At 52.4% G+C, this 27,135-nt stretch overlaps 2 protein-coding genes across 6 annotated transcripts in view; one reads left to right on the top strand and one right to left on the bottom strand.

The window, feature by feature from the left end:
- Positions 1 to 18,575, top strand: part of LOC110568941 (kelch-like protein 22) — a 50,117-nt gene extending 31,542 nt beyond the window's left edge. For 3 of the 5 annotated variants that reach the window (XM_064362840.1, XM_064362841.1, XM_064362839.1), the window contains exon 5: positions 2,557 to 8,158. In XM_064362840.1, the coding sequence (XP_064218910.1) occupies positions 2,557 to 2,944 (388 nt within the window). In that variant the 3' untranslated portion in view covers positions 2,945 to 8,158. Of the gene's footprint in view, positions 1 to 2,556 lie in introns of all 5 variants that reach the window. The other 2 variants (XM_064362838.1, XM_064362842.1) reach the window with 2 other exon arrangements.
- The window catches only part of LOC110568942 (breakpoint cluster region protein-like), a 135,739-nt gene continuing 119,247 nt past the window's right edge, over positions 10,644 to 27,135 (bottom strand). The window contains 8 exon segments of the mRNA XM_064362843.1: positions 10,644 to 16,891; positions 19,627 to 19,701; positions 20,420 to 20,524; positions 21,941 to 21,961; positions 21,964 to 22,012; positions 22,831 to 22,950; positions 24,899 to 25,067; positions 25,984 to 26,105. Coding sequence (XP_064218913.1) covers positions 16,782 to 16,891; positions 19,627 to 19,701; positions 20,420 to 20,524; positions 21,941 to 21,961; positions 21,964 to 22,012; positions 22,831 to 22,950; positions 24,899 to 25,067; positions 25,984 to 26,105 — 771 coding nt within the window. The 3' untranslated portion in view covers positions 10,644 to 16,781.

The raw sequence follows: 27,135 nt of genomic DNA, 5'->3' as shown, positions 1-27,135 counted from the left end.
AGTAAAGCTTATTTTTATTAGAAAAATATTACTTGAGGACTTACAAGTCCCTTATATTAATTATAAGTGGAAAATTAATAAAGAGGAAGACGTGGGATACAGGACACAGCAGGAAATAAATCAGTGGAATTTTGGCTGTGTCTAAATTGTTGACATATGGTGTCACTGTGTATGTCTTTAAATCTGAAGCCACAAATCCACATGAACTCAGCTTAAAAAGCTGTGAGGACAATAGACTAGAAGCAACAAGCAGGAGCATCTGGAGGGCCGTGTCTCACTCTGGTTGCAGACACTTGGGGTACAGATGTTGATTGAGCCAGACTGAACACCAGAGAGGAGAGACTTGTACATAAAGGAGCATGGCACACAGAAAAGGCAGTAAATGGCACCATCCCAGCCACTTGACGGGACCTCTGTGAGTGCTGCACCCCAAGTCTGGACTGCTAGTCCCCAGCCAGACCTTCTCCTGGCTTGTGCCTCAGGTCGTGCAGCTATCAGACCCTACCTTCTCAGGAGGCCTTTCCTGATCGCTGGAAGGGAGCTCTGCCCTCCCCAGGCCTCGCTGACCAGCAGGTCACTCATCTCCTTACCTCACTTTCTTTCCTTCACAGTGTCTGTCATTATATCAAGCCTTTATTTGCCCTCATTTGCCCTGGTTAGCCTGTTTCCATTCTGCAGGGGAAGGCAGGGCCCTTGCCTCTCTTTAGGCTCCCTCTGGATGTAGTGCTGAGCACTGTACTCCATCCACAGTGCAGGGGCTGTGAATGTTGGTCGAGTGAATGTTGATTCATTGCTGGTAATCTTATTCCTCTGTTTAGTTCATTCAGCAGACAGTGCATGATCTGCCCTGAGCCAGAGGCTACACTGAGGTCTAGGAATACAGAAATGAACCCTGTTCCATTAGAACCCCCAAGTTAACAAGGACCCTTTTTATGCTCATCCTTTGTGATTCCTCTTGATAGCTTTTCTAGGCAGGTGATATCACCTCATTGGACAGGTGCAGAACTGAGTGAACCCCAAGAGATTAAAACTGATGTCCAGGCACACCCAGCTAGACAAGGCAGAGCCCAGGATTCACACCAGGTCAGTGAGACCCAGGTGCATGTTCCTTCTGTTGGCTCTGCCTCCTGAGGCTCCTGTTTGCTGCATTCCTTGTTGGCATGGAGGGCCTGGCCACGCTGCAGGGGCTGCAGGAAGCAGCTGCAGAGCACAGCTAACTTGTGCTCTGGAGCAAAAGATGAAACTGATCGTTTCACTGACCAGCATAGGGCACAGGCCAGAGAACACTTTGGTTAGTCTCTTGTAAACCAGTTGAAGTTAGACTTGTTCTCTTTGGAAGTGGTCTTCTTCTGGAGAAATAAAAACACTTGTCTGAAAGGCTATAACTATCTGCAGACTGTTGGGCAAGGAGGCTTCAGATACTGGCTTTGGGCTCACTTGAGTCCTGGCCCCTTGTGGCTCTGTGATCATCTCTTCCACATTGTAGGCCATGCTCCCTGTGGGTGCTTAGTCCAGGAGCCCTACTTGGGTTCTGGCCAGACTCCTGCACTACAACCTGCCCACCCTCATGGGCCTGCTGCAACCAGCCCCATGCCTTTTCTCCCAAGGGGGTCCCTGGAATCTCACACACCCTGCCCTTACAGAGCCCACCGTCCAGGGTGGGAGTTAACACTTCCACTTTCCCAGAGACGGAGACCTTGAGGAGTGGAGGGGAGGTTAGGAAACTCGGGGCTGGCAGCATGGTGGGAGGAGGTGAAAGTGGGGTGACCGGAGCCTGGCACATGCTGCTGTTGACAAAGCTGAAGGTATGATGGGTGCTGTGTGCAGGGTATTCCTGAGCAGACCACTCCTGATTGAGTGCTGGGCGAAGTTCAAGGCTGGGAGGCTGGTAAGGGGGCTGATGCATCCATCTAGTCAAGAGGCTGTATTTGGAGGCCCTCTGAGTGGGAGCAAGGTCGATGAGGTGAGGCAAGTGAGATGAAAGTGGCCGTACAAACAGCCATTGAGGCTGAGGCAGGAGGATCGCCCAAGTCCAGGAGTTCAGGACCAGCCTGGATAATATAGTGAGACCTTGTCTCTACAAAAAAAAAAAAAAAAAAAAAAAAAAAAAGTAGCTGGTGTAGTTGTGGGTGCCTGTAGTCTCAGCTACTCAGGAGACTGAGGTGATAGGATCACTTAAGCACAGGCAGTTGAGGTTACAGTGGGCTATGATTGTGTCACTGCCACTGCATTTCAGCCTGGAGGACAGAAAGACCTTGTCTCAAAAAAAAAAAAAAAAAAAAAACCAGCCATCGGACAGCCCAGGTGGACAGTTAGGTGGAAACACAGGAGGCTCCTGGCCACTCCTTCCATGCTATGTGTAGGGGAGCACCTGTGCTCAGGTGTGTAATAGCCTGCTAGCCTGGTTGTAGATTGGTGTGCACTGGTATGTGGGGCAGTTAGGGGAGGGTTCAGGCTGAGCTGAGGCAAAGAAGAAACGGGGCTAGAACAAGAGGTACAAGCCTGTGGGGCAGCCTCCCTGCCTAGTCAGTGCTGTGCTTTCATGTCTCGGCACAGGTATGACCCACGGCACAACCGCTGGTTCCAGATCCAGTCCCTGCAGCAGGAGCACGCCGACCTGTCTGTGTGTGTTGTAGGCAGGTACATCTACGCTGTGGCGGGCCGCGACTACCACAATGACCTGAATGCTGTGGAGCGCTATGACCCTGCCACCAACTCCTGGGCCTATGTGGCCCCGCTCAAGAGGGAGGTAAGGAAGCTCTACAAGAGCGGGCTTCTCCTGCCTAATTTCCTTCCCCAGGATGTGCAAAGAGTGAGAGGCCCAGGTGTCAAGGCCTGTCCCAGGTCAGGGAACCAGGCTCAGTCAGCAGTATCCATGCCCCTCCAGAGACCCTGCATTGAATGCACTGATGGGGGGCCCATGAGGTTCAGCCAGCCCACCTAGGGAGAAGGTTCATCAATGATCCAGACCCCATTGCCCAGAATTGCACCCCGCTTGTGAGTCTCACATGCTGAGACCTTGTCACACCACCTTGGCCCTGGGAAGCTGCTTTAGCGTTGCGGTTCAAGTGTGGGTAGAACATTTGCTCTTTGCACAGCTGAGATGAGCTGGGACACTTCCAAAGATGTTAAACAGGAAAAGGTCCCGAGAGAGGTTAGGGCTTTCAGTAGCACAGCTCACTGGCAATCCTCGGAATTCTTCCCTCTCAGCCCCCTGAAGGGTGGGGCCTTCCAGAGCCAAAAAACTTTTGAGGTTTTATTTTTATATTAAATCCTATGTTTGAATATTGGGACAATTTGAAAGAAAAAAAATCATGTGCATCATATATATATGCTACCTTGGTTTATTTTAATTTGAAGATGTTTAGAATTATGTTCATTGTGGAAAAGTGATGCTTTAGGGAGGTGCCTCTCTTTTATCTTATGGCTTTGGGGTACTCGGGCCTGGTGTAAGAACCAAACCCAAAGAACCATCCCAGGGAAGGAAGAGGCCTTGCTGGCCCCCTACCTCCTAGGTCTCAGCCTCTGAGAACAGGGTACGTATCCTGCTAGTACTGGCTTAGCATTTGTGGAGCACCTGCTATGGGCCAGGTGCACCTTTAGGGATTCCCGAGCACCCCAGAGGCAGAGGAGGGTATGGAGGGCAGGTTCTGCCTATGCGGCCTCGGGAAGTTTAGCAAGAACTCTGGCTTTTGTAAGCCTCTTTCCAGTATCGCTCATGACCCCCACAATCCCCCTAGGGACTTAGATTTTGACTTCAGGGGGTCAGGGCTAGTGTCTCCCCAATGGATCCAGCTCTTCTTCATCCAGGTCATTCACACAGCCCACACAGATTTTTCTCTTGGGCAGCTGTGAGCTGCAAGCTATGGCCTGCTCCTTGCTCTCAGCTTCTTTGGGGAGAAGGAAGCCTCTTTGGAGGGACACTCTGAACCCCCATCTTGGAGAAAAAAGCAGATTTTTCGTGGAGAAGATCAAGAGGCTCTTGAGACCAAGGAGATAAGAAGGGCTCTTGGATTCTATTCAGGAAGGGTGTTGGGGGAAGCCTCCTAGGTGGGTGTTGTGGGAGGGGCTTAGCAGTTTCTTTGTCCATGGCAGCTGGGGAAGCAGCAGTTCTCCAGCTTGGCCACAGAGGGGCAGCCTTAGCTTTCAACCAGCTGTGTCCTGGCTGCTAGTATTCCTTCCTTCATGCACACATTCATTCCTCAACTACTAAGCGCCATGTACCAAGTCCTGGGAATCCAGTGGTGAGAAGAAATGAGAAAGATTTCCACTCCATGGTGTTTACAGCCTTGTAGGAGAAACCACTTTTAACCACCAAACAAATCAATAAAGTGGTTACAATTACGGTAAGTGAAATGAAGAGGGGGCTTAACTGAAGGATTTCCAGGGAGGGGGCTCTGGTAGGATGAATCTAGAGGGAGGGACTGTTTGGGGACTGTCTGAGGAGATGTCAATTAGACCTGCCATTTACAAAAGGAGGAAATATTACTGGGAATGTGTTCTCAATTCTTGTCTTCTCGGTTAAAAGAATTTATGCAAGAGACATGCAGCATACAGATACGAATGTAAGGCAGTTTATTGCAAAAGTGGGGCTGGGCACGGTGGTTGAGCCTGGCACAGTGGCTCATGCCTGTAATCCCAGCACTTTGGGAGGCCAAGGCGGGCAGATCACCTGAGGTCAGGAGTTGAAGACCAGTCTGACCAACATGGAGAAACCCCATCTCTACTAAAAATACAAAATTAGCCGGGCGTGGTGGCACATACCTGTAATCCCAGCTACTCAGTAGGCTGAGGGAGGAGAAGCACTTCAATGCAGGAGGTGGAGTTTGCAGTGAGCCAAGATCATGCCATTGCACTCCAACCTGGGCAACAAAAGCGAAACTGTATCTCAGAAAAACAAACAAAAACAAAAAAAGCAAAATGGAAGGTACATTCTCAAGGCCAAGTCAGAGCAGGCTGCTCGAGAATGAGATTGCCCCAACTGGCACTGAGAAACCTCCCTTATGGGAGTGTCTTACATGATTATTCATAAATGGGTGGGAAGAGGTGTTACTCATAAACCTGTTTTGGGTGGTCTTCTAGCAGCACATGTGCTGTGGCTGTATATGCTAATGCATATATCCCATGTCTCATTAGCGTCTTAAACCTCCACCTAGGGAATGTGTTTTTACTCTTACAATGAACAAAAGGTTACTTTCGGGGCATGTTAGGGGCTGAGGCTGGCCTGGAGTCCACTTCCCTGTTCATATCTAACCATCTGCCTAGTCTAACAGAAGGAGCTTCCAGGGCAGGAGAGGGGCTCACAGCTTTTCCTGAGCAGGAGAGGAAGTGTGGGATATGCTTATAGAAGAAGAAAGTCTGAGGATCAAAAGCAGAGCAAGCAAGGCTGGCTCTGGGTTGTCACATGGTGTGGGCCAAAAGCAGCAGTAGCCTCTGGTGGCACACAGCTGTGGAGCTGGAGGGAGATGTAAGGGTTCAGAGTGTAGTGTGCAGGTAAACTGATCAGGATTGCTGATGGATCAGATGTTGGGGATGAAAAAGGATAGATCGTGTTGGCAGGGCGTAGTGGCTCATGCCTGTAATCCCAACACTTTGGGAGGTGGGCAGATAATCTGAAGTCAGGAGTTCAAGACCAGCCTGGCCAATGTGGTGAAACCACATCGCTACTAAAAATACAAAAATTATCTAGGTGTACTGGCTGATACCTGTAGTCCCAGCTACTCAGGAGGCTGAGACAGGAGAATTGCTTGAAACCAGGAGACAGAGGTTGCAGTGAGCCAAGATCATTCCACCACACTCCAGCCTGGGCTACAGGGCAAGACTCTGTCTCAAAACAAACAAACCCCACAGGATTGGTATGCTGAATATTATAAAAAGCTGATGAAAGTAGTAAAAGATACAAATAGATGGAGAGACATACCAAGTTCATGGATTGGAAGACTCAAATAGTAAAAATGTCAGTTTTTTCCCAACCCAATTAATACATATATTAATACAGTATTCCTTATATTGATATAGTATTAATACAGGAGTACTAGTATTCCTATCAAAATTCCAGGAAGGTTTTTGTACTGTTAAGGGAAAATGAAAATGGAAGCTGAGGTTTGGATATACCCCTTGGCCAACTGCCTATAGCCATGTAACTGAAACTTAAGCTTTCCTCCCTCTATGTGATAACATTGCAAAGAAAGCTTATGCAGCTCCACATGCACAGTAGGGAACAATATACTTCCTCATTCATGCTTGGTACATTGTGCTGTAACTGATATGAATTGAGGCTTCATACCACTTCCAGTTTGGGGTTTCCTGGTTCATGAACTCTTCTTTTAAATACACAATAAGGTTTTTTAAAATTTTTAATTTGTTTATTTTTTGAGACAGAGTCTTGCTCTGTCACCGATGCTGGAGTGCAATGGCATGATCCCGGATCACTGCAACCTCTGCCTCCCCGGTTCAAGTGATTTTCCTGCCTCAGCCTCCCAAGTAGCTGGGATTACAGGTGAGCCCCACCACGCCTGGCTAATTTTATATTTTTAGTATCAACAGGGTTTCACCATGTTGCCCAGGCTGTTCTTGAACCCATGGTCTCAAGTGATCTGCCTGCCTGCTTACTAAAGTGCAGGGATTACAGGTGTGAACCATCATACCCAGCCTAAAATTTTTTTTATTGCTGGGCACAGTGGCTCACATCTGTAATCCCAGCACTTTGGGAGGCTGAGGAGCGTGTATCACTTAAGGTTAGGAAGTCAAGACCAGCCAGGCCAACATGGTGAAACCCTGTCTCTACTAAAAATGCAAATATTAGCTGGGTGTGGTGGCACACACCTATAATCCAGCTGCTTGGGAGGCTGAGGCACAAGAATCACTTGAAGCCAGGAGGAAGAGGTTGCAATGAGCCAAGATTGTGCCACTGCACTCCAGCCTGGTCAACAGAGTGAGACTGTCTCAAAAAATAATAAAAAAATAAATTTAAAAATGTATTTTTTTAAATTTTTATTTGATTTTACTTGTGACAGTAGATATACATGAGATTATTCTGAAATTTATATATAAAGACAAAGGAACTAGAATAGCCCAAATAGTTTTGAAAAAGACAGTAAAATGGGAGGAATATGCCCAATGTGAAGATTACTACATAGCTACAGTAATCAAGGTTGTGGTATCGATAGAGCTATAGACACATAGATCAGTGGAACAGGGTGGAAAACCCACAGACGCAGGTAAATATACCCAGTCATGTTATGCATGATTTTGGAAAAAGGTGCAGAAGCAATTGAGTGAAGAAAAGATATCTTTCAGCAAATAGTACTGGAGCAATTAGACATCCATCGGCAAAAATATGAACATCAACCCAAGGCTCATTCCATGTACCATTTAGTAGAGACAGGGTTTCATCATGTTGGCCAGGCTGCTCTCAAAGTCCTGACTTCAGGTGATCCGCCCACCTCAGCCTCCCAAAGTGCTGGGATTACAGGCGTGAGCCACTGCGTCCGGCCCGGGAAATGTAAATTAAAGCCACAGTGAGAGAACTACCTCATGATGTCTAAAATAAAAAGCAGTGACAAGACGAAATACTGGTTGGTGACTGTGCAGGGAAACTATGCTCATGCATTGCTGATGGGAATGTGAAATGGTATAGCCGCTCTGGAAAACACGTCTGGCAGTTTCTTCCAACTATCATGTGACCCAGCAGTTACCATCCTGGGTATTTATCCCAGAGAAATGAAAAGTACTCTGTACACGTTAGCTGGGCATGGTGACACGTGCCTGTAATCCCAGCTACTCAGAAGGCTGAGGCACGAGAATTGCTTGGAAAGACAAAGGTTACATTTGATCTCTGAGTCTATAGTAAATATCTTCTATTGGGAAGAGGTTAGAGGTCAGTGACCAGGACAGTATGTCCAGTGAGAATTGAGGGAACTTTCTTGTCTGCATGTGAGGAGGAACTGAGAAGTGGTGAGGCCTCACAGCATTGTCAGGCAGGTGTGGAGTGGTGAGTGGCCTTGACAGAGTCCACCCAGTCACCTTTCCTCACTACTATCTCACGCCAGTTCTGGTGGCTCCACACAGGTGTATGCTCACGCTGGTGCGACACTAGAGGGGAAGATGTATATCACCTGCGGCCAGAGAGGGGAGGACTACCTGAAAGAAACACACTGCTACGATCCAGGCAGCAACTCATATGGGAATTTGGGGGCCCTCCTCAGCCTTTTTAAGCTTCCTTCTTATATGAGCCGCCGACTGGGCGATAAAGTGGGTGGCTAGGTCTGTAGCTGCTGCTAAGGAGGCCAGATCCAGCTGGGAATGGAGTATAATAGCATTAGTCAAGTGGTCAAGGAAGGCGGCTGGGTTTTTCATCGGGTCCCTGAGTTATTGCCCTTAACGTATTGTAATTGAATACCTTTTGGGCTGCGCTTTGCATACCCGCCAGAAGGCAGTGTAGCATTTGGTCTTGGCGGCAGCGGCCATCTCGACCATCCTAATAATCCCAATTAGGGTCGGCCTCGGGGACCGCTGCCGCGCCTACTGGCATCTGCTTGTTAGATGTACCTGATTAGTGTGTTCCCGAGCTGTTGCAAAAATCCGGTCACACTCATCTGGGGTAAGGGTGGAGGATAGGATTACAAACGTGTCATTTCAGGTTAAATCATATGCCTGAGTAAGGTAACAGAATTCTTTGGTGTAAGCAGTAGGATTGGTGGAGAAAGATCCTAGGCGTTTCTCAATGGCTGACAGATCAGAGAGGGAGAAGGGAACGTGCACTTGGACAATGCCCTCTGCTCCGGCCACCTCGCGGAGGGGGCAAAGGAGGGAGGCCTCATTAGGAGCACTGTGCGAGCGGGTATGTGCACAAACAGAAGAGGATAGCTTGGAATCAGGAGGTGGAGGAGCCGGGGGGGACTGAGGTTGTCATAAGGCGGCGGAGGATTATTGGGTCGGGCCAGCAGAAAGGAGAGCTCCTCAGGCGCATTGGTGTCAGAAAAGGAAGAGGAGGAGAGTGGAGGGGCTAAGGACGAAGAAGAGGTTTCTTTGGCTAGGAGTACTTGAGCAGTGGTACAAGATGAACAGAGAGTGGGACAGGAACAAAGATACCAGAAAGCCAGCACGTATGGGATTTCTGGCCATTTACTGTTCTTTTTACAATAATTATCCAAGTCCATTAGGACATTAAAGTCGAATGTGCCTTCCGGAGGCCACTTGGACTGGTTGTCTAGAGGGTACTGTGGCCAGGCTACAGTGGAGAGGGAGACCAGCCTTTTCTTTTTTATGGAAAGCCCTAGTTTGGGTAGATTCTGAACTAGGCATCCTAATGGCGACTTGGGGTCTATGCGGGAGTTCTGGTTCCCCACAGTTGGCTTTTATGGGGTAGTCAGAGGGAAGGAAGGGATGGGAGCAGGTATTACACTCACCACAGGCAGAAGGATTCTTTCCTGAAGGAGGTGGTTGTGGGAATTTTGAGGCAGCAATGGGTATTAAAAGGGAGAGAATGGAGAGAGGCAGAGCTGAAGGTATTTGAAAATTGGAAGGCACAATAAAGACAGTATTACACAGAAGACTGACAGACAAAGCGTGGGTGCCCCCTAGATGGGAGACCAGTCTGATGCCTTCCCGGCCACGTCCCTGGAGGGATATTTCAGAGGCATCTTGGCTAAGGTGTACCCGTATAATCCCCGGGCCCAGTAACCTCACGATGGAAGTCTGAGTAGAACAGCTCTGAGATGAATCACCGTTATGCCTTATGACGTCCCCGTGGAACCATGGGTTGAGGCCCACAAAAGCCCCGTAGCTGTTAGGCCATGGGACTACACATAAACTCACTCACTCACATCGGGATTAGGAAAAGAGAGAAAGACAGATTTAAAGGTAAAAAGCGGCCGCCATTTCTGGAGTGGGACGCGGCCGCCATCTTAAGGGCATGGCACAGCTGCCATTTTGAGAGAGAGAGAGAGATAGAGCTAAGAGCGGGAAGCGGCCGCCATCTTAAGGGTGGGGGACGGCCGCCATTTTGAGAGGGAGAGAGAAAGAAAGAAAAAGAGAGGCAGAGAGAAAGAGAAAGATCTGAAAATACACTTTCTTTCTTAACAGGAGCCTTTTATGCCAAATGGGCTAGTTCAAAATAAAGAATTTGGTATAAGCCGGGAGGTTTGGCTCTGCCCTGAGGCAGGGCTGCTTAAATGGGGCTTCTGAGTACCTATACCTTGGTTGCTGGTGAGGGTTCAGGAAACTGGGGACGTCTCCCTCAAATTCCTGACCCAAAAAATCCCTCACGGGGAGAGAACAAGAGTGTAGGGGATGTCTCCTCTTACACTCAGGTCATAAACTGAGTCGCTGGAGTAACGGACCCACAATGAAAAGCTGAGGTCACGGACCCACGGCAGAAAGCTGGGGTCACAGACCCATGACAGTCGGAGTCCTGGACTTCTGCTGGAATCCCTGACGCTGCGCAGCGGTTTTTGGACAGGGACTCCCTGAAAGGAGCAGGTGGTGTAGGAGGAAAAGGAAGTGTTATCCTGTGGTGAAACGGCACCTCCCCGGTCCAGCTTTGAGTGGAGGAGTCAGTATTCCCCAGGAGGGGTCTTACAACTCCTAAGGTTTGTTCTCGCTGAGTATAAAGTAAAGAAACTGAGGCCAGCACAAGAAGATCCAATGTGATGGAATTTATTCAGGCTCCCGGGTGAGGTTCTGGGGTCCGACAGGAGGGGCTGGAGAAGTCGAGCAGACTCCTCGTCGACATGGGTTTTTATACGGAGTGATACAGCTCGATTGGTTGTGGAATAATAGGACTGCTATTGGGTAAGTTACAAGCCTTTACCTAGGACTTGGCTTGTTGTTGGTTGCAATTACTCGGCTGCTATTGGTTGTTAAGACTTGGCTGCTATTGGCTATTAAGACTCAGCTGCTATTGGTTGTTAAGACTCGGCTGCTATTGGTTGTTAAGGCTTGACAGCTATTGGTTGTTAAGAGACTGTTACAACACCTCGTTTGTATACTGGGCTCTTAAAGGGAAGGCCAGGCTGTGCAAGCATGGGAGAAGGGTGTGGGGGACGGGCATGATGGCACATCTGCCGGTGGTCTCTTGACCTGGAAGAGAGTGCAAGTACCTGGAAGAGACAGTGTGCGGAAGAAAAGAGAGACAGATAGACGGGGTCTGGAGGACTGAATAGGCTATGCCTAAAACAGCAATTTATTTTATGCACACGGTCTCATTATATATCTTGCAGCCTGCAGTGGCTGACGTTAAGTCATACTGTGGAGATAACAAAGGAGAACAAAAAGTGACAACACTGAAAGCCTGGAGTTCAAGATAAAACTAGTAAAAGGAGAAACATAAAATCAGCTGTCATAAAGATTAATCCAAAAGTCATATGACAAACAAGTGACATTTTCCTACATATTTGATAATCAAAAACACAAAAACTGAGTCAAACCAAGTTATAAATCTTAAGGGTAACAATTTCAAAATGACCTCTGGATAATCACAAGATTCAGTAAATGCTTAGTAACAAAGTCATAAAACTAGCCCAGAACAGGAACTTCTAGAAACACAATGTCTAGCAAAACCACATGGTCTTTACCCAGCCATAACATTAGGTCAGTGAACCAGAGATAAACTTCTGCAAAACAAACCTCTTTCAGCTCCTCCTTTCCCTTAGCTTGACTGCCTCCAGGCGGGGGAGAAACGTGTCTGGGCTCAAACTCCATTATGGCGGAGACACTGTTAGCGGTCTCTACACTGGAGTGATCCCCACAGAAGGGAACATGCCTGAGTATGTCTGAGCTTGCCCGAGCTTGTCCTGGCTTGTCTGGGCTTTTGAAAAAGAAGGGGGGTTGTGTGTCCCAGCTCCCGGTAAGGCAACCGGCCTTATAATCAGAAGTCAAATATGAACAGAGATCCCAGCCTTGCAGAATGAGCCACTGCCCACAAAGAAATGCCATTTCCAGCTCCTACGTCTCCACAGGAGGCTTCCCCTGGCTAAAGAGGAGGAGGGGGCCAGCCTCATCCCACTGCCATGTGACCGTGTCAGAACTCAGATATGACAAGAAATCCCAGCCTTCTGGGAGGAGCCCTGGCCCAAAAAGACATCCCATTTCCAGCTCCTACAGCTCCACGGGAGGCTTCCTATGGCTAAAGACGAGGCGGCGGCCAGACTCATCCCACTGCCATGTGACCCTCAGTTCCTCAGAGACAGTGAGTGAGGACAACTCTCAGGCTGTCTCTCAGGCTGTCATTCACACCCAGGGTGAAAAGGCAGCAGATGCACCACCAGGGGAGAAACTGGCCTCCCTGAAGGTTGCCCTTCTGGTCCGGATCTTTCACTTGCGCCCGGTTTTGCAGGCGCCCCCACTCGCGCAGGTTTGAACGACACCGTTACCCGGCAATGGGAGAAGCTGCTCGCTTAGTCTTTAGCAGAGTTGGCAGCTAGAAGACCACGCTCAGATATCGGCTCTCAGGAGTTCAAGCATCCAAAAGTTCCCCACTGCTCCGACAAGGGACTACCTGGGCACTCTGTGTGCCTTAACCGTGTCCCGGCCCGAGTGCCGAGGACATGCCAGAATCCCTCAGTTCACTTTGCTTGTGGGATCTCCTCCTTGCTCCTGCCCCTGGGTGGAGTGGCAGGTCATCCTACAAGTGCCCGGACACTTGGAATCAGCACTGTGTCAAAACAACTTCAAGATCCTGCCTGTTTGCAATTTGGATGCACAGGTACTACAGCAAGCTTCCAGTTCTACAGAAAAACTGTGTGTGGGGCCCAGGAGCAAGGAATCACCCCTTTGGGTTCCACAACACCCAGCTGTGGCCCAGACTCCTATCCAGATTAGATCATGTTGAGAGCCCAAAGGGAGAGCGAGGCAGCGAAGCCTGAGCAGGACAAGGACCCGAGTTAAAGAGAATCCTGACCATGTGAAAAGGGGCCCTGAAGGCACCAGGGATGCACGGTCGGCATTTAGGCCCCTACGGGATAACGGAGAGCCCTTGCCCTTGGTGCCCAGGCCCGGGCCTCTACAGAGAGACCTCCATGCCCAGAATTCAGAAGTCACAGATGACCAGAGATCCCAGCCTTGCAGAATGAGCCACTGCCCACAAAGAAATGCCATTTCCAGCTCCTACGTCTCCACAGGAGGCTTCCCCTGGCTAAAGAGGAGGAGGGGGCCAGCCTCATCCCACTGCCATGTGACCGTGTCAGAACTCAGATATGACAAGAAATCCCAGCCTTCTGGGAGGAGCCCTGGCCCAAAAAGACATCCCATTTCCAGCTCCTACAGCTCCACGGGAGGCTTCCTGTGGCTAAAGACGAGGAGGCGGCCAGACTCATCCCACTGCCATGTGACCCTCAGTTCCTCAGAGACAGTGAGTGAGGACAACTCTCAGGCTGTCTCTCAGGCTGTCATTCACACCCAGGGTGAAAAGGCAGTAGATGCACCACCAGGGGAGAAACTGGCCCCTGAAGGTCGCCCCGCATGGCGCGGATCTTTCAGTTTCGCCCGTTTTTGCACGCGCCCCACTCGCGCATGTTTCAAAGACGCGTTACCCGGCAACGGGAGAATCTGCTCACTTTCTCTATAGCTGAGTTGGCAGCTAGAAGACCGTGCTCGGATATCGGCTCTCGAGTTCAAGCATCCGAAAGTTCCACACTGCTCCGACAAGGGGCTACCTGGGCACTCTGTGCCCCTTATCCGTGTCCCCGCCCGAGTGGTGAGGACATGTCAGAAGGGCTCAGTTGCCTTGAGCCCGCTCTCCCCATCCCTCCGTTCACTTTGCTTGTGGGATCTCCTCCTTGCTCCTGCCCCTGGGTGGAGTGGCAGGTCATCCTACAAGTGCCCGGACACTTGGAATCAGCACTGTGTCAAAAGAAACTCAAGAAGGTTTTTTAGTGATCATGCCTCTCTTTGCAATTTGGATGCACAGGTACTACAGGAAGCTTCCAATTGCACACAAAAACTGCCTGTGTGGCCCAGGAGCAGGGAGTGACCCGTTTGGGGCCCACAACACCCAGCTGTGGCCCAGACTCCTATCCAGATTAGATCATGTTGAGAGCCCAAAGGGAGAGCGAGGCAGCGAAGCCTGAGCAGGACAAGGACCCGAGTTAAAGAGAATGCTGACGATGTAAAAATGGGCCCTGAGGGAACTCGGGATGCACAGTCGGCATTTCAGCCCCTATGGGATAATGGAGACCCCTTGCCCTTAGTGCTCAGGCCCGGGCCTCTGCAGAGAGACTTACATGCCCAGATGTTAGAAGTCACTGATGACCAGAGATCCCAGCCTTGCAGGATGAAGCCCTGCCCACAAAGAAATGCCATTTCCAGCTCCAACAGCTCCACGGGAGGCTTTCCGTGGCTAAAGAGGAGGAGGGGGCCAGCCTCATCCCACTGCCGTTTGACCGTGTCAGAAGTCACATATGACAAGACATCCCAGCCTTCTGGGATGAGCCCTGTCCAAAGCACTAGGTACCCCTGCCAAAATTACGTGGCTCCCACACATCTCGGGAGTCTAGGCCTCGTAGAGGAAAGTTTCCTCTGCTACCATGCAAGCGAGGGGAGCCTCTGATGCTTCCACCTCCCTTACGGCTGGCGTTCCGGTCACTGTTGAAGACCTGGACTTCGAGAAGGAGGTGGCACTCCGGTGAATTAATAGTGCACTGTGGGGTCAGGTCAAGGCCATTTGGGACTATAGGGCCTCACGGCCTTCCCAATCTTTGGCCTCACCTGCAACCAGGACTTCTTCTCCACCTGCTGTCCCTAAAGGACCCAGCATGGATGCACATCCGGAGACTCACAAGTCCCAACAGTAGCTGGGATGCGTGTCCCTCCTAGCATCTGCTGCACAGGCGTCCTCTAGACCTGTTTTGTCTGGGAGGAAGCGCCACTCCTCAGGCCCCCTGTTCTCCTAAGGTCCCCTTCCTGACACCTCTTCACACTCCCGGCACACAGCCCAGGTCACCTCGCTGATTCCTGCCCCCTTCCCAGCTCCAAGTGTGGACTGCAGCCTGAAAAGACCAAGGCCTGGCACTTCTGCTGCTGCAGGTGCTGCAGGGGCCCTTACCCTCTCTACATGGGACCCCATGTGGGGATCCCCACCGAATGGAGGGCAAAGAGGCCCCTCACATCCCTGGGCCTCAGCCACAGCTGCAGCAGGTGCCCGGTCCGCCTTTCCTGCCTCTCCCGGCAGCAAAAGGATGAAATCCCCAACCCCAACGTGTGTGCATTTCCCTGTCCCCTTCACACAGGGACCCCTTGCTTCCACTGACCCTCTCTCTCCTGGTCTGCAGATTGCTGAGTCTGGATCTGGTTCCAGTTCTGCAGCCAGTACATCTGCTAACCTGGCACCCAGGGCGGCAAGTGACTCTGAGGTTACCCCCTTAGATACCTGTCCCTTTTCCCAGCCTCTCTTTCTGGGGCCTCCTGCTGGCTCCAGTGTAAACTTCCTCCAATTTCCTCAGGTCCATCTGATGCCCCTCAGGCACAGCACAGCCTCAGGAAAGGACAGCAGCAGCCCAGCAGGATGAAGGGTCTGTGGTCCCACCCCAGTACTGAAACTTCCTGTTACCGCTGCAGCCACCAGCCAGCCCAAACCTGCAGTCCTTCACAGGCAGCAGCCGGGAACCTGCACTTTGAAGCAGTTTCTTTTGTATTCCGATCTGGCAGCTCCAGCTGCAGCCCCAGCCTCATCTGCTCCAAGACAGCCAGCCCCATCTGCTCCAAGGCAGCCAGCCCAGGGCACCACGGCACACTCAGCTGCAGGGGTCTCATTACCCAAGTCCCTTCCTCTAAGGGTGCTTCTGTCGGCTCTGTTGAAGATCAATTGGCTGTGAGTATGTGGCTGTGTTTCTGGGCTCTCTCATGTGTCTGTCCCATTGATCTATGTGTCTATTTTCATGCTATGATCATGCTCCACTCAGCCCTTTTGCAGGGATGTCCAGAGCTGCAACAACTAGCCAATTTTCCTGAGCTCCTGTGCCCTTATACTATTCAAGCAACATATCTAAACTGATCAAAGAGTAATGGATGCTGAGAAAGGAGACCTGTGTTCCAGCCCCACTGTTCACTCCACCAGCCTCATGACCCATGTAGACCAAGCAGCCTAGGGGCTCCAGCCTTCCTCCTCTGTAGGAGATGGGGTGGGAGGCAGCTTTCTGCAGGCCCAGCTGTCTCTACCTGCACCATCAAGAATGAGACCGTCGAGGTCACAGCTGCTGCAGAAGCCGGGAAATGGCATTTCTTATGGATCTGGGGACTTAGTCAATACTGGCCTCTCTGCAATCTTTACCCCACTCCCAGAAGGGCAGGACCAAATGGCTAAGTGACTCACGCAGCATCTCTCCAAGGTGGAGGAAGGCACAGCAACACACAATACAAACCTAACACCCGGAGACAAGCAAGCAGGACCCTGCAATACCTGTTCCAGCCTTCCAGCAGAGCCCCAGGCTTCTGGAAGCCAAGAGGGTCATGGGAGCTCATTCCAACTTCTGCAGAAAAACACTACAGAAACTACCAAGTAAACATAAGTGATAACAAAGGCAGACAAAAGGCCCTTTCAAATCTCTTTCCAAACACCTACAGCAAAATAGACTGCTTCTTTTGATGACGGGGGTGGGTAAGATTCTTAGGAACAGGGAGATAAAATCTCTTAGACACGTCACCTCTTGGCCCTGAATTCCAAGAGATTCCTGGAAGTCGGCAGCATTGCCTTTGGGGGAAGCCCTCAGGTAGCCCCTGAAGGTTTAGATTCTCTCCAGTGGAAAACATCCTGTGACCGGCTGGCAGGCTGGGCCCTTGTGGAATCAGCTCTTCACCTCATTCCAGTTTGGCTCAGCTATGTCCCTGTAGATGTGCATCTTTGCTTTATTCACAAAATACCCTAAGGAATCCACCTCCAGGGTGCAGTACAGCTCTGTGGGAAGAAAGGGACATGGAGAAGGTGGCAGCTCTTTTCCACATCACCCACATGGTCTATAAGAGCAGGTGTTATTTGAAGAATCCGGAAAAGAAAAAAAAAAGGTTTTAACTTTCTTTTTAAAAATAAAACACCAAATGGGGTTCTGACATGAACACCAGCACCTCATGCGACACCCCTGCCTGATCTGTAAAATTCCCGAGTGCAGCTGGGAAACGGGACCTCCCACAACATTCATTCACGCAGTTAGTCCACAAACCACAGCTAAAGCCCCTACAATGAGAAGGGCCCTGCAGTGGTGGGGACAGAGAGGCGTACATGCCATTGTTACACAGGGGATGTGAGCCATAGTGACGCCACGGCAGAGACCAGCCATCCTGGGGGATGTGGGAAGCTCCTACAACCAGAGCAGACCCCGTTCTAAGTATTATCGGGCAAAGAGGGAAGGCAAAGGGCATCCTAGGCCACTGTGGGGCACAGGAAGCAGCTCAGTGCTGGGGAAGGCGTGGGGTGCAGGAAGAAGAGAGGAAGATGAGGCTGGAGGAGAGTGGGGCTGGGCTGTGGGCAGTAAGTGGCAGGGTGGGGTTTGTATTTTAAAAAAACCACCTGAGTGGCTCACACTTTGGGAAGGTAAGGAGTGCAGATCACCTGCGGTTGGGAGTTCGAGGCCAGTCTGACCAACAGGGAGAAACCCCATCTCTACTAAAAATACAAAATTAGCTGGGTGTGGTGGTGCGCGTCTGAAATCTCAGCTACTCAGGAGGCTGAGGCAAGAGAATCACTTGAAACCAGGAGGTGGAGGTTGCGGTGAGCTGAGATAGTGCCATTGTACTCCAGCCTGGGCAGTAAGAGCGAAACTCTGTCTCAAAAAAAATGAAAAAAGAAAAACCACCTGAGAAGGGGGATGGAGACGCCTGGTGGTGGGGATCCTTTCTGCAGTGACGTCCAGAGCTACAACCAGGGAGGAGGCCACAGCAAGGGCCTGGCCAGGCAGCCAGAGACGATCAAGAAGCCTCACTGATGGAGAACGGCATTTAACAGAGGGAAAGTGGACCGCAGTTTCTGGTGTGGCCACAGGGGTAGATGGTGGTGCCCCTCAAAGGAACAGGACACATGAGGAACAAGTTTCGGGGCCATGAATAATAGGTTTGGTTTGGGAAGGCAAGGTTGAGTGCATGGGACATCGAAGAGATAGAAAGAAAGGTAACAGGGAGGCAAGGAGAGACAAGCCCGGCACCGCAGGGCAGCGTACGGTGTCATCCTGCACTGCTCACAGACAGGACCTGGGAGGAGAGGCAGGGATGGAGGAAGGCCCATGAGGGAAACACCAGCGTTTATGAGGCCACGAGAGACGGGGACCAGGGGAAAGATTATGTGTGTTACAACGCTATGGAGGTGTAATCTGCACATCATATAATTCATTCATTCCAAGTGTAGGGTTTGAGGATTTTTAGCAAATTTAAACACGAGCGCAAACAGCACCACAATCTTTTCACGATACTGCTCTCAGCTAAAAAGTCCCCTTGGGTTCATCCGCAGCAAGTTCTTTCTCCCAACCCCATCCCTCAACAATCACTGCTAAGCTTTCTGTCTCCACATTTTGCTGTTTCTAGAAACTTTTTTTTTTGAGATGGGAGTCTTCCTCCATCACCCAAGCCTGAATGCAATGGCACAATCTTGGCTTACTATAACCTCCGCCTTGTGGGTTCAAGTGATTATCCCGTCTCAGCCTCTCAAGTAGCGGGGATTACAAGCACCCACCACCTCACCTGGCTAATCTTTGTATTTATAGTAGACATGGGATTTCACCATGTTGGGTCAGGCTGGTCTCAAACTTCTGAGCGCAAGTGATCCACCTGCCTCAGTCTCCTAAAGTGCTGGGATTACAGGAATAAGCCACCACTCCTGGCCTCTAGAAACTTATATAGTGCAACTGATGTGTTACCTAGTCTTCACTGTTCTGGGGGCTCCAGCAGCTGGGGGAGAACCCTACTTAGAGGGCAAGGTAAAAAAGAGTATTGGGGGCCGGGCACAATGGCTCATGCCTGCAATCTCAGCATTCTGGGAGTCCGAAGCGGGCGGATCACAAGATCAGGAGTTCAAGACAAAGCCTGGCCAGCATGGTGAAACCCCATCTGTACTAAAGATACAAAAAATTAGCCAGGTGTGGTGGCACGTGCCTGTAATCCCAGCTACTTGGCAGGCGGAGGCAGAACTGCTTGAACCTGGGAGGTGGAGGTTGCAGTGAGCCGAGATAGCACTGTTGCACTCCAGCCTGAGTGACAGGACGAGACCTCATCTCAGAAAAAAAAAAGAAAAAAGAGTATTATTCATCCAGCTCGTCAGAGCACCCAAATCTGCTCTCCTGTGCGTTGAGGGTGTACTGCTGACTGCCCTCCTGGCTTGGACCCAAGATTCCTGGGCACTCCAGCTGCTGTCTGTCAAACTCCTTGTCAAACCCCTGCAATCACATGATCCACCTGCAAGGGTCAGCTGACCGACTCCCAGGATCTGAGACAGGCTCGGGAGATGGCAGAGGCCATTCCGGGAAAAACAATTCCACACCCAGAAAGCATCAACCACCATCAACACGCCACCGTGGCCAGTGATCGAAGGTGTCCCGTGGTCATTTGAAAAACCGCCCTGCTTCCCCACACCCTGGCCGATTAGTCCTTCCTGGGTGGACAACCTGGCTCAGTCCGTGGAACCTTCCTCCCCACACTAGTACTTACTTGAACTCTGCTTAAATCCAGTGGCTCAGCGGACAATGACATTCAGAAATCCATAGAGCCCTGGAGACTCATCATCTGTACAAGAGACCAAAGAGGTGAGCGTCTGTTGTCCCGGGAAAGGGAGGCAGGTGACAGGCTAACTCTGCTTCAGAATCAACCATCCTGGAGACATGGCGTAGCTGCCATCTGCCTAGCACAAGGCAAGCCAGTGTCACGGGGCAAAAACATACCCATCGTGATTTCTGTCTTGGGGATCTCAGGGTCCAGTCGGGTTCACAATACAGGCAAACCAGGGACCCAAAGTGTAATAATGTTCCAAAGACAGCAGAGGGGGTTGGGGTGATGTGGACATGGATGGGGTGTGTGTGGACAGGTGCGCATAGCATGTGCTGTGTGTGTGACTGAGTATACGTGCAACAGTGAAAGCAAAACTTGGCTTGACCCAAAGTGCCAACCAGCAAGTAGCTGGAGGAGGGAGGGCTGGGAGGATGGGAGTGGGGCCAGATCAAGGCTTGGAACATCGGAGGAGCGTCTGCTGTAGGCCTCGTGACTAGGAACGTGATTAGCCGAGCATCTCCTCAACCACCCAGCAGTAGCCACTCAGGGAGGAACCGCTCCTAACCCATCTCATCCACTCCTGGGAGGAGACAAGAGGCCCTAACAAGCACACCTCTTCATTCCGAACCAAAGTCCATTAGTCCCAACAAAAGTGCTAACAGGAATTGGGAGTCAGCCCCCGGGCCAGCTGCCTGCCCTCCCTGCAGGTGCCCTGTGCACAGGAGGACGGACCCACCTTCCTTGTTGATGGTCAGTGGAATGCTGTGGACCATCTGCAGTTTGACACACGAGTTGGTCAGCATCTGCAGCTCCATGGATGTCAGGGAGAAGCTTCTGAAACCTGGGAGGTTGGAAGAGAGGAAAACCAATTGGTCAGTGCGCTCCTTGGCCCTCCGGCCCCACCCCCTGGACCCACACCACATCCTGGGGAAGGGGCATGGCAAGAACTAGTGCCAGGACTGGAAGCTCAGGAGAGGGCACTTGGCTCCCAAGTGCAGTGCTGGTCCGGCAGCAGAGCAAGGTGTGGCTCTGGAAGGCCCAGGCCTGGAGGAGTGTTGGTGTGAGACTCACAAACACACATGTCAAGCGCTACCTATGCTCAGCCACAAGGCAGGTCTGAGAATAAGCGGCTGGTCGGGGAGCACCTCCCTGTGAGGTCTCCCTAGACAGACAGCAGCCACAGCTCTGACCCCATTTCTCCACTGGGTGAGGAAAAGGGGCTTATTTCTGGGCATAATGCTGAAAGGGGAACAGATGCTGCCTCTCTAGAAATGGCTGGGGCTCCCATGTTATGACAGGAAACCTGGGGCCAGGAGCACTGGCAGGGCTGCTCGGAGCTCCTCATTGCCCCAGACCACGGGAGCAATGGGGGCTGAGACGTGGCTCTGCATAGGTGAGAAGGATGAGCCTGAGGGGATGGGAGGTCAGGCCAGGTCAGAGGCGCACAGAGCCCCTGCCCAGCATCCCTGTGAAAAACGATGCTTTGCAGGTAATGGCCCACAGCTGTGGGAGGACCAGGCCACCTGGATATGGTGCTCAGCCCAGCTCCCCCTGCAAGAGGGACAGTGGTGTACAGAGTGCCACTGGGAACATCTAGGTAAGGATGGCACATGAATCCCAAACCTCCAAGGAGGAAACTGTGCCTTCCCCTCCGGCCCCTGCCGAACACAAGACAGAAGGAAGGAGCGCCCTGACACAGGAAAGTGCCCAGAGAAGGAAGCGGCTGCCCCAGAGGGAGGGAGCACCCCTGTGCTGACAGCAGGCAGCTGGGTCATTTGGACAGGGCAGTGGGGCCAGCACAGTGTGGCTACCCAAGTGGGCCCAGCCAAGGGCCCCTTTAGTATCAGCACCTACTGGGGCAGGGAAGGCCTGGGGGAGCATGGGGCAGATGAGGGGAAATGGGGGAGGCCAAGAAAATGGGGTGGTGGCAGGGTCCTGGAAAGGCCTAAGGGGCAGGCCGGGGGTGGGGTGTATGTGCAGCAGGCTGGGGAAATGAATGCCCAGGGGATGGGGGCAGGATAGGTGCGGGGTGTGCCCAAGTGAAAAAGCGGCGCCATCAGATGGTCAGGAGCACAGAGACAAGACGGCTGGGAGGCCTATGGGGATGGCCGTCTCCAACTTGTTTTCAAAATGAGCCCTCCACCTAACACTTCACTTGATAAAACCCCTCAAAACAAAAAAGGTTTCAAACCACAGGAGCTGCCAGCCTGGCCCTGGTGTTTTGAAGCCCAGCCCTCTCAGGACAGAGGACACTCACACTTCTTCTGCTGCTCCCGATGTTCTCCTTCCACTCTGCACGCTCATAGTCAGAGATCAGAAACGTGTAACTCTACGGTGGGAGAGAAGAACAAACCCAGTTATCTCCACCCTGGCTCTGTGAATGCCCGGCCGGCCTGGGGCACCTTGGAGCATGCAACCCACACCTCCAGCTGGCTGTAGCCCAGTGGCCAGGTGTGCTCACAGCCCGGCATGTTGCTTCTGGCACTCCCTGCCCTTCTTGCCAGCTGGGTGTCACAGCACCTCTGACACAAGCTCTCGCCTGAACTGCGCGTGTCAGGGTGTGATGCCAGCAGAGGGGCACAGCTAAGGGACATGGAGGTGACCAGGTGGGAACAGCAGAGGTGAAGGCTGATCTAGACCTGACCTCCTGCATTCAACCCACAAGCCCCACACTAGCCCAGAGACGAGGCTTCTGCAGAGCCCACCAGCTGCCTCTCCTGGCCAGTCTAGAAAACAAGCCATTCTGCAAGTTGATAGGTGTGTGTCATGCCCCTGGAAGGAGAGGCCCAGGCTACAGATGGCACCAGGAGCCAGACTCACGACAGAAGGTGCATCTCTGGCCCTCAAGGCCCCAGGACAGCATCCCTGTACCAAGGACCAGGTCTGCACAAACCTGCTAGGCACCCCTGTCCTATACCCTCCTTGGAGACCCAGCCCAATCCCAGCTGTGGGAGCTGAGCCAGCTGCCACTCAACCTGAGGGCTATGGCCCAAAACCCCAGAAAAAGGAACGAGTGTGCTTGCAAGCACCATGCTGGACAAGCCTCTCGGGGCGGGGTGCATCCAAGTGAAAATGCGCTGCCATTAGACAGTCAAGAGCCCATCCCAGGCCAGAAGAACAGGAGGGGCCAGCATGGCGGGCGCTCACCTTGCCGTTACGGCTGTGCACCCTGAAGGCCATGCTGGGAGACATGAGCAGCAGCAGCGACTCCTGCTCTGACAGCTTCTTCTTCAGCCTCTCCATGGCCTTGCTGCCCTTGCTCGCCCTCTGCGAGGAGATACTACAACCTCACCTCCCCATTCCAGCGTCCCATACAACTCACTCCTGCTCCATCCATCCCCACCACCAGCGGTGTTCAGCCTGCAGAGAGCGAGAATCCCATGTCTCCACTTGGCACAGCCCAGGACCCCAGACTGCTGCTGGTGGTGGCCTTTGGAGGACAGAACAGGGTCAAGGCACGGCACATGCTGTGCGACATGCTTGGAACCTTTCTTGGAGGAACGAGGTCTTTCCTCTCATAAGGGTGGAGAATTTTCTCCCCAATTCACACAACATCCAGGGGGCTGCTGTGACCTAGACGGTCCCTCACCCGCTTCCTAATCCAGTTAGATTTCCACATTGGACCCACTGGGCATATTTGTGGAGGTCCCAGTGGAAGGGCAGACGACTCTCAACAGAACCTGGACAAGTGAGCCCTTCCTATGCTGAGCTGTGTGGATCCCTCTAGAACCCACTATCCCTGGGGAGAAAATGTGCTGCCTGTCACCAGATAGGACCCCATCCCATCCCCCAAAGAGCTGAACATGGAGAGTGCAACAGTCACACTCAACAGGCCTCAGTTGCCCTCAGGGTGCGGCATTGGCTCCTACTCTGCATGGGGACAGCCTACCACGGAGGCCACGGTCCCACAAGGATGAACAATACAATGTTCACCCCAGTCTTGAAGCTGCCCTGTGCTCCTAAGTGTGCTGGGTTTGGGTGCAGCAGGCTGGGCAGCTGGACAAGGGCTGAGGACTCCTGTCCCACTGTGTCCACCCTACCTGGGCATCCCTGGGCCCAGGCCCAACCTTTTTGCCACCCACCTCCTCTGGCCTAGCTAACCAGATTGAGGGGCTGTCCTCACCATTTTTACAGTCTTCAAACATCTCTGGAGAAAACTAAGTGCCTGTAGTCCCAAACACCTGGAGGGGTGGCCCCACCTAGGCCTGGCCCCCATCAGGGTAGCTGAACAGGGGACAACCAGCCCCTCCCCTAGGCCCCGCATCCTGAACCATTCCAAGCCCTCCAGCATCAGGCTGTGACTTTCTCCGGTGACTTGGTACTTCACCCACAAAATGGAACCACATAGCAAAGGACGCTGCCTGGGCATCAGGAGACCACACACTTGAACTCAAGCCAGTGGCCAGAGGTGAGAACCCAGAAGCCTCTCTCCCACCTGGCTGACTGAGCTCCTGCATTCCTGCTGCTTCCTTAAAAGGACCATCCAGACATTTGCCTGTGAACTTAAAAGTGTCCACACTCTGTTCCCTTAGAAATACTGTTAGCTGTCATGTGTGCTGTCTCTATCTCTCTGACTCTTCACTTGTGCCTCGTGTGACCCAGGGACAGAGGACTGCCCTCCCTCCTCATGGCACCTCCTTGTCCAAAACCTGTAGGTAAAAGATCTCGTAACTAGTTTCCCATGGTGGTGGTATGTTTCCGAAAACCTAGGCGGTGTTTTCCTAGGTCAGGTTTTCCCAGGGATGCCGGTGAAAACAGAAGATCAGGCTCCCAGTGCCACAGCAATGGCCAGGCAGGCATAAACTGGACACAGTTTAAACTTGCCAGTGTAAACAAGTTTCCCTCGTGAGGGACCCCTGGTCATAGACGAGATAACTAAGCATGAGGCCGTCCACCAGGTATAAGAAGTATCCCGTGAAAGGCACACTGTAGAGACCACGGCCAGTTCCCGTTGTTCTTCTGGAAGGCCAGGTTGGCAGCCCCTCTGGTATGATGCTCCGCATTAAGCTGGGGGTTCCTAGAACAATAGGGCACCTAGCTGTGCCCAGACGCCCAGCCCTCCAAGACCTGAGAGCTCATATATGTCCCAGAGACCAGACCTGGGGCTCAGAGGCCTGACAGAGAGAGCACCCACTGACCGTGTGTGGGGGCTGCTGCCCAACAAGACCACACGGAGCCTGGCCCTTGCTTCCCCCACCTGCCCCCCGCCACGCACCTTCTCTCTCTGAATGTCACTCTTGATCTGGGAGATCTTGATCTTCAGAGCGTCCAGCTCCTCGTCCGGCACCAGGGGGATGTTGGGCACTGCCTCCGATTCGTCTACCATCTGGAAGCTCAGATCCGTGAGCAGAATGTACCATTTGCAGTCGTACTGCTGGGTTTTGCTGGGGGTGGGAAGAGAAGAACACTGATATGCACCAACTACCTTCCACGGCTGATGTCACTGCTGTCAAGAACCCAAGAGCCTGTGTTCCTGACCACGCATGGTTTACCCGACCTAAACCCAGCATGTGTTCCATGTAACCGACTGGGATGAAGCCACTGGCAGGCGCTGGTGGCCCTGGCCCCAGCCTCAGTGATTCCTGGGAACAGACACTCTGAACACATGACCCCAGGCCCCAGGCATCTCAGGAGTCTAGATGCATCTTATCCTATGCTGACCCTAAGGTGGAGGGCTCATGTGGGAGCATGTCAAGGCTGCACAATGACAGGACAGGACTGAAGTTCATCCCCAGGGCTGTAAGAGTTTCAACGACTGTAGATAAAGCTGGGCGTCATCCCCTCGCCTGACACATGGGGGAACTAAGGCTCTCCTCTGAGTTGACGGATTAAACCCACTCAGCAGGGCAGGATGTGGGGAAGAGCCTGTGCTGGTCTTCCCAGTGTGGCCTTCTATGCTCCACTCCAACCTGGCGAAACCTGGGTGAACCCAATCCCTGGAGGGAGGAGGGGAGTGTGTGCAGGGCTACGCTGAGAATAACTCAGAAGCCACCACCCAGCACTGCCTGCAGCCCCTGACCTCAAATGGTCCTGAGGTGGCCTTTCTGCAATGGTCCTGGAAGTCATGGTCGGGTTTACCCCTCGCTACAGGAGTCAAAGCCGGTCCCCAGGATGCCCCATGACGTCTCCTGCTAGTGACAGTCTTTAACCTGGAGCCTGGCATTGTGCCCAAGGAGCAACGGAATGTAAAAAGAGCACCTAGCTACATCACAGCTGGCCTCCGCCATGACGGACCCTCCACGCCCTGGAGCATCAGCACGGACGGGGTCGCCGCCGGGACGGGACCACATCGTTACTCACTCTCCGCTCTGCTTCTTGAGCTTGGTGCAGAGAAGCAGGTCCGTGAAGAGGAAGACATGGCGCAGCTTGCGGGCCCCCTCCACCAGCTCCACCATGAAGCTGTCCTTCAGCAGCTGCCGGTGCTGCGGGCACAGGGAAGGCTGGGGTCAGGGCCAGCCTGGGGTGATGGGTCGGGTGTGTTCGGCCCTCCCAGCCCAGCAGGAGCAGGTTGACCCAGAGACGTTCTCTCTGGGAAGATTTCACTTCTTCCACATCTGACCCTCACACTTTCCAGAACGTTTTGTTCATTTCAACAGTCCTGCTGACAGATCAGGGCTTACGTGTAACTTCTCTGTTCAACAAATTTCCCAGTCCCTCCTGTGTGCTCAGCCTCTGGAAGAGGGTGGGAGGATAGGGGAGGAGGGAGGTTAATGGCTGTGGGTCTGTAGGGGCACAGAGCCAAGCAAACTGTCTGCTGTAAAGACGGGTGATGGGAGGACCCGCTTTAAACAGGGCAGCCAGTGCCTCTCTGGGGTGGCAGGTGGAGATCTAGAACTGGCAAGAAGCCAGCCATGCCAGGAGCAGGTATTTCTGTAGAGGGACCATGTCAGGCACACGCCCTGTGGTGGGAAGAGCTTGGTGCTGGAGGTTCAGTGTGGTCTGTGGGTGGAGATGGGCCCAGTGCACTCTGGAAGTGGCAGCCCTTGAGGTCACGGCAAAGGGTCGGGCTTGGTTCTGAGGGCAGCAGGAACCGGGGGCCCCCATGCCTGAAACTCCTAGTCCTCCCATCTAGACAGGATGGGCAGGGTTCCCGGTGTGCAGGGCCACACCTCTGACACCTGCCTGGACACCCGCAGCCTGAGAGCAGGGTTAAAGTGGAGTGCAGGTGGGGAGTGCAGGGCAGAAGCACAGGCTCCTAATAAGCCAGGCACCTTTCTGCCTCTTGGTCTGTATCTGAAAGGCAAGGGTTGGTTCTTCCTGCTGAAGAGACTGCTGAATGGGTATGTCTAGGTTGTCACCCCCACCTAGTACCTCACAGGGTTGGGCACTGTGTGGAGGGCATGGGGACAGGATGAGAGGCTGTCGCAGCAGCCTTCCCCATGCCGGGACCAGAGCACTGCATGAGGACATCGCCTGAATTATTTGATCTAATCCCTACAACAGCCTGGAGGC

This window comes from Aotus nancymaae, unplaced genomic scaffold (genome assembly GCF_030222135.1).
Source record: "Aotus nancymaae isolate 86718 unplaced genomic scaffold, 86718_ANA_hifiasm-v0.15.2.pri h1tg000049l, whole genome shotgun sequence".
NCBI lineage: Eukaryota > Metazoa > Chordata > Mammalia > Primates > Aotidae > Aotus > Aotus nancymaae.
This window is presented reverse-complemented; position numbering and strand designations above follow the sequence as displayed.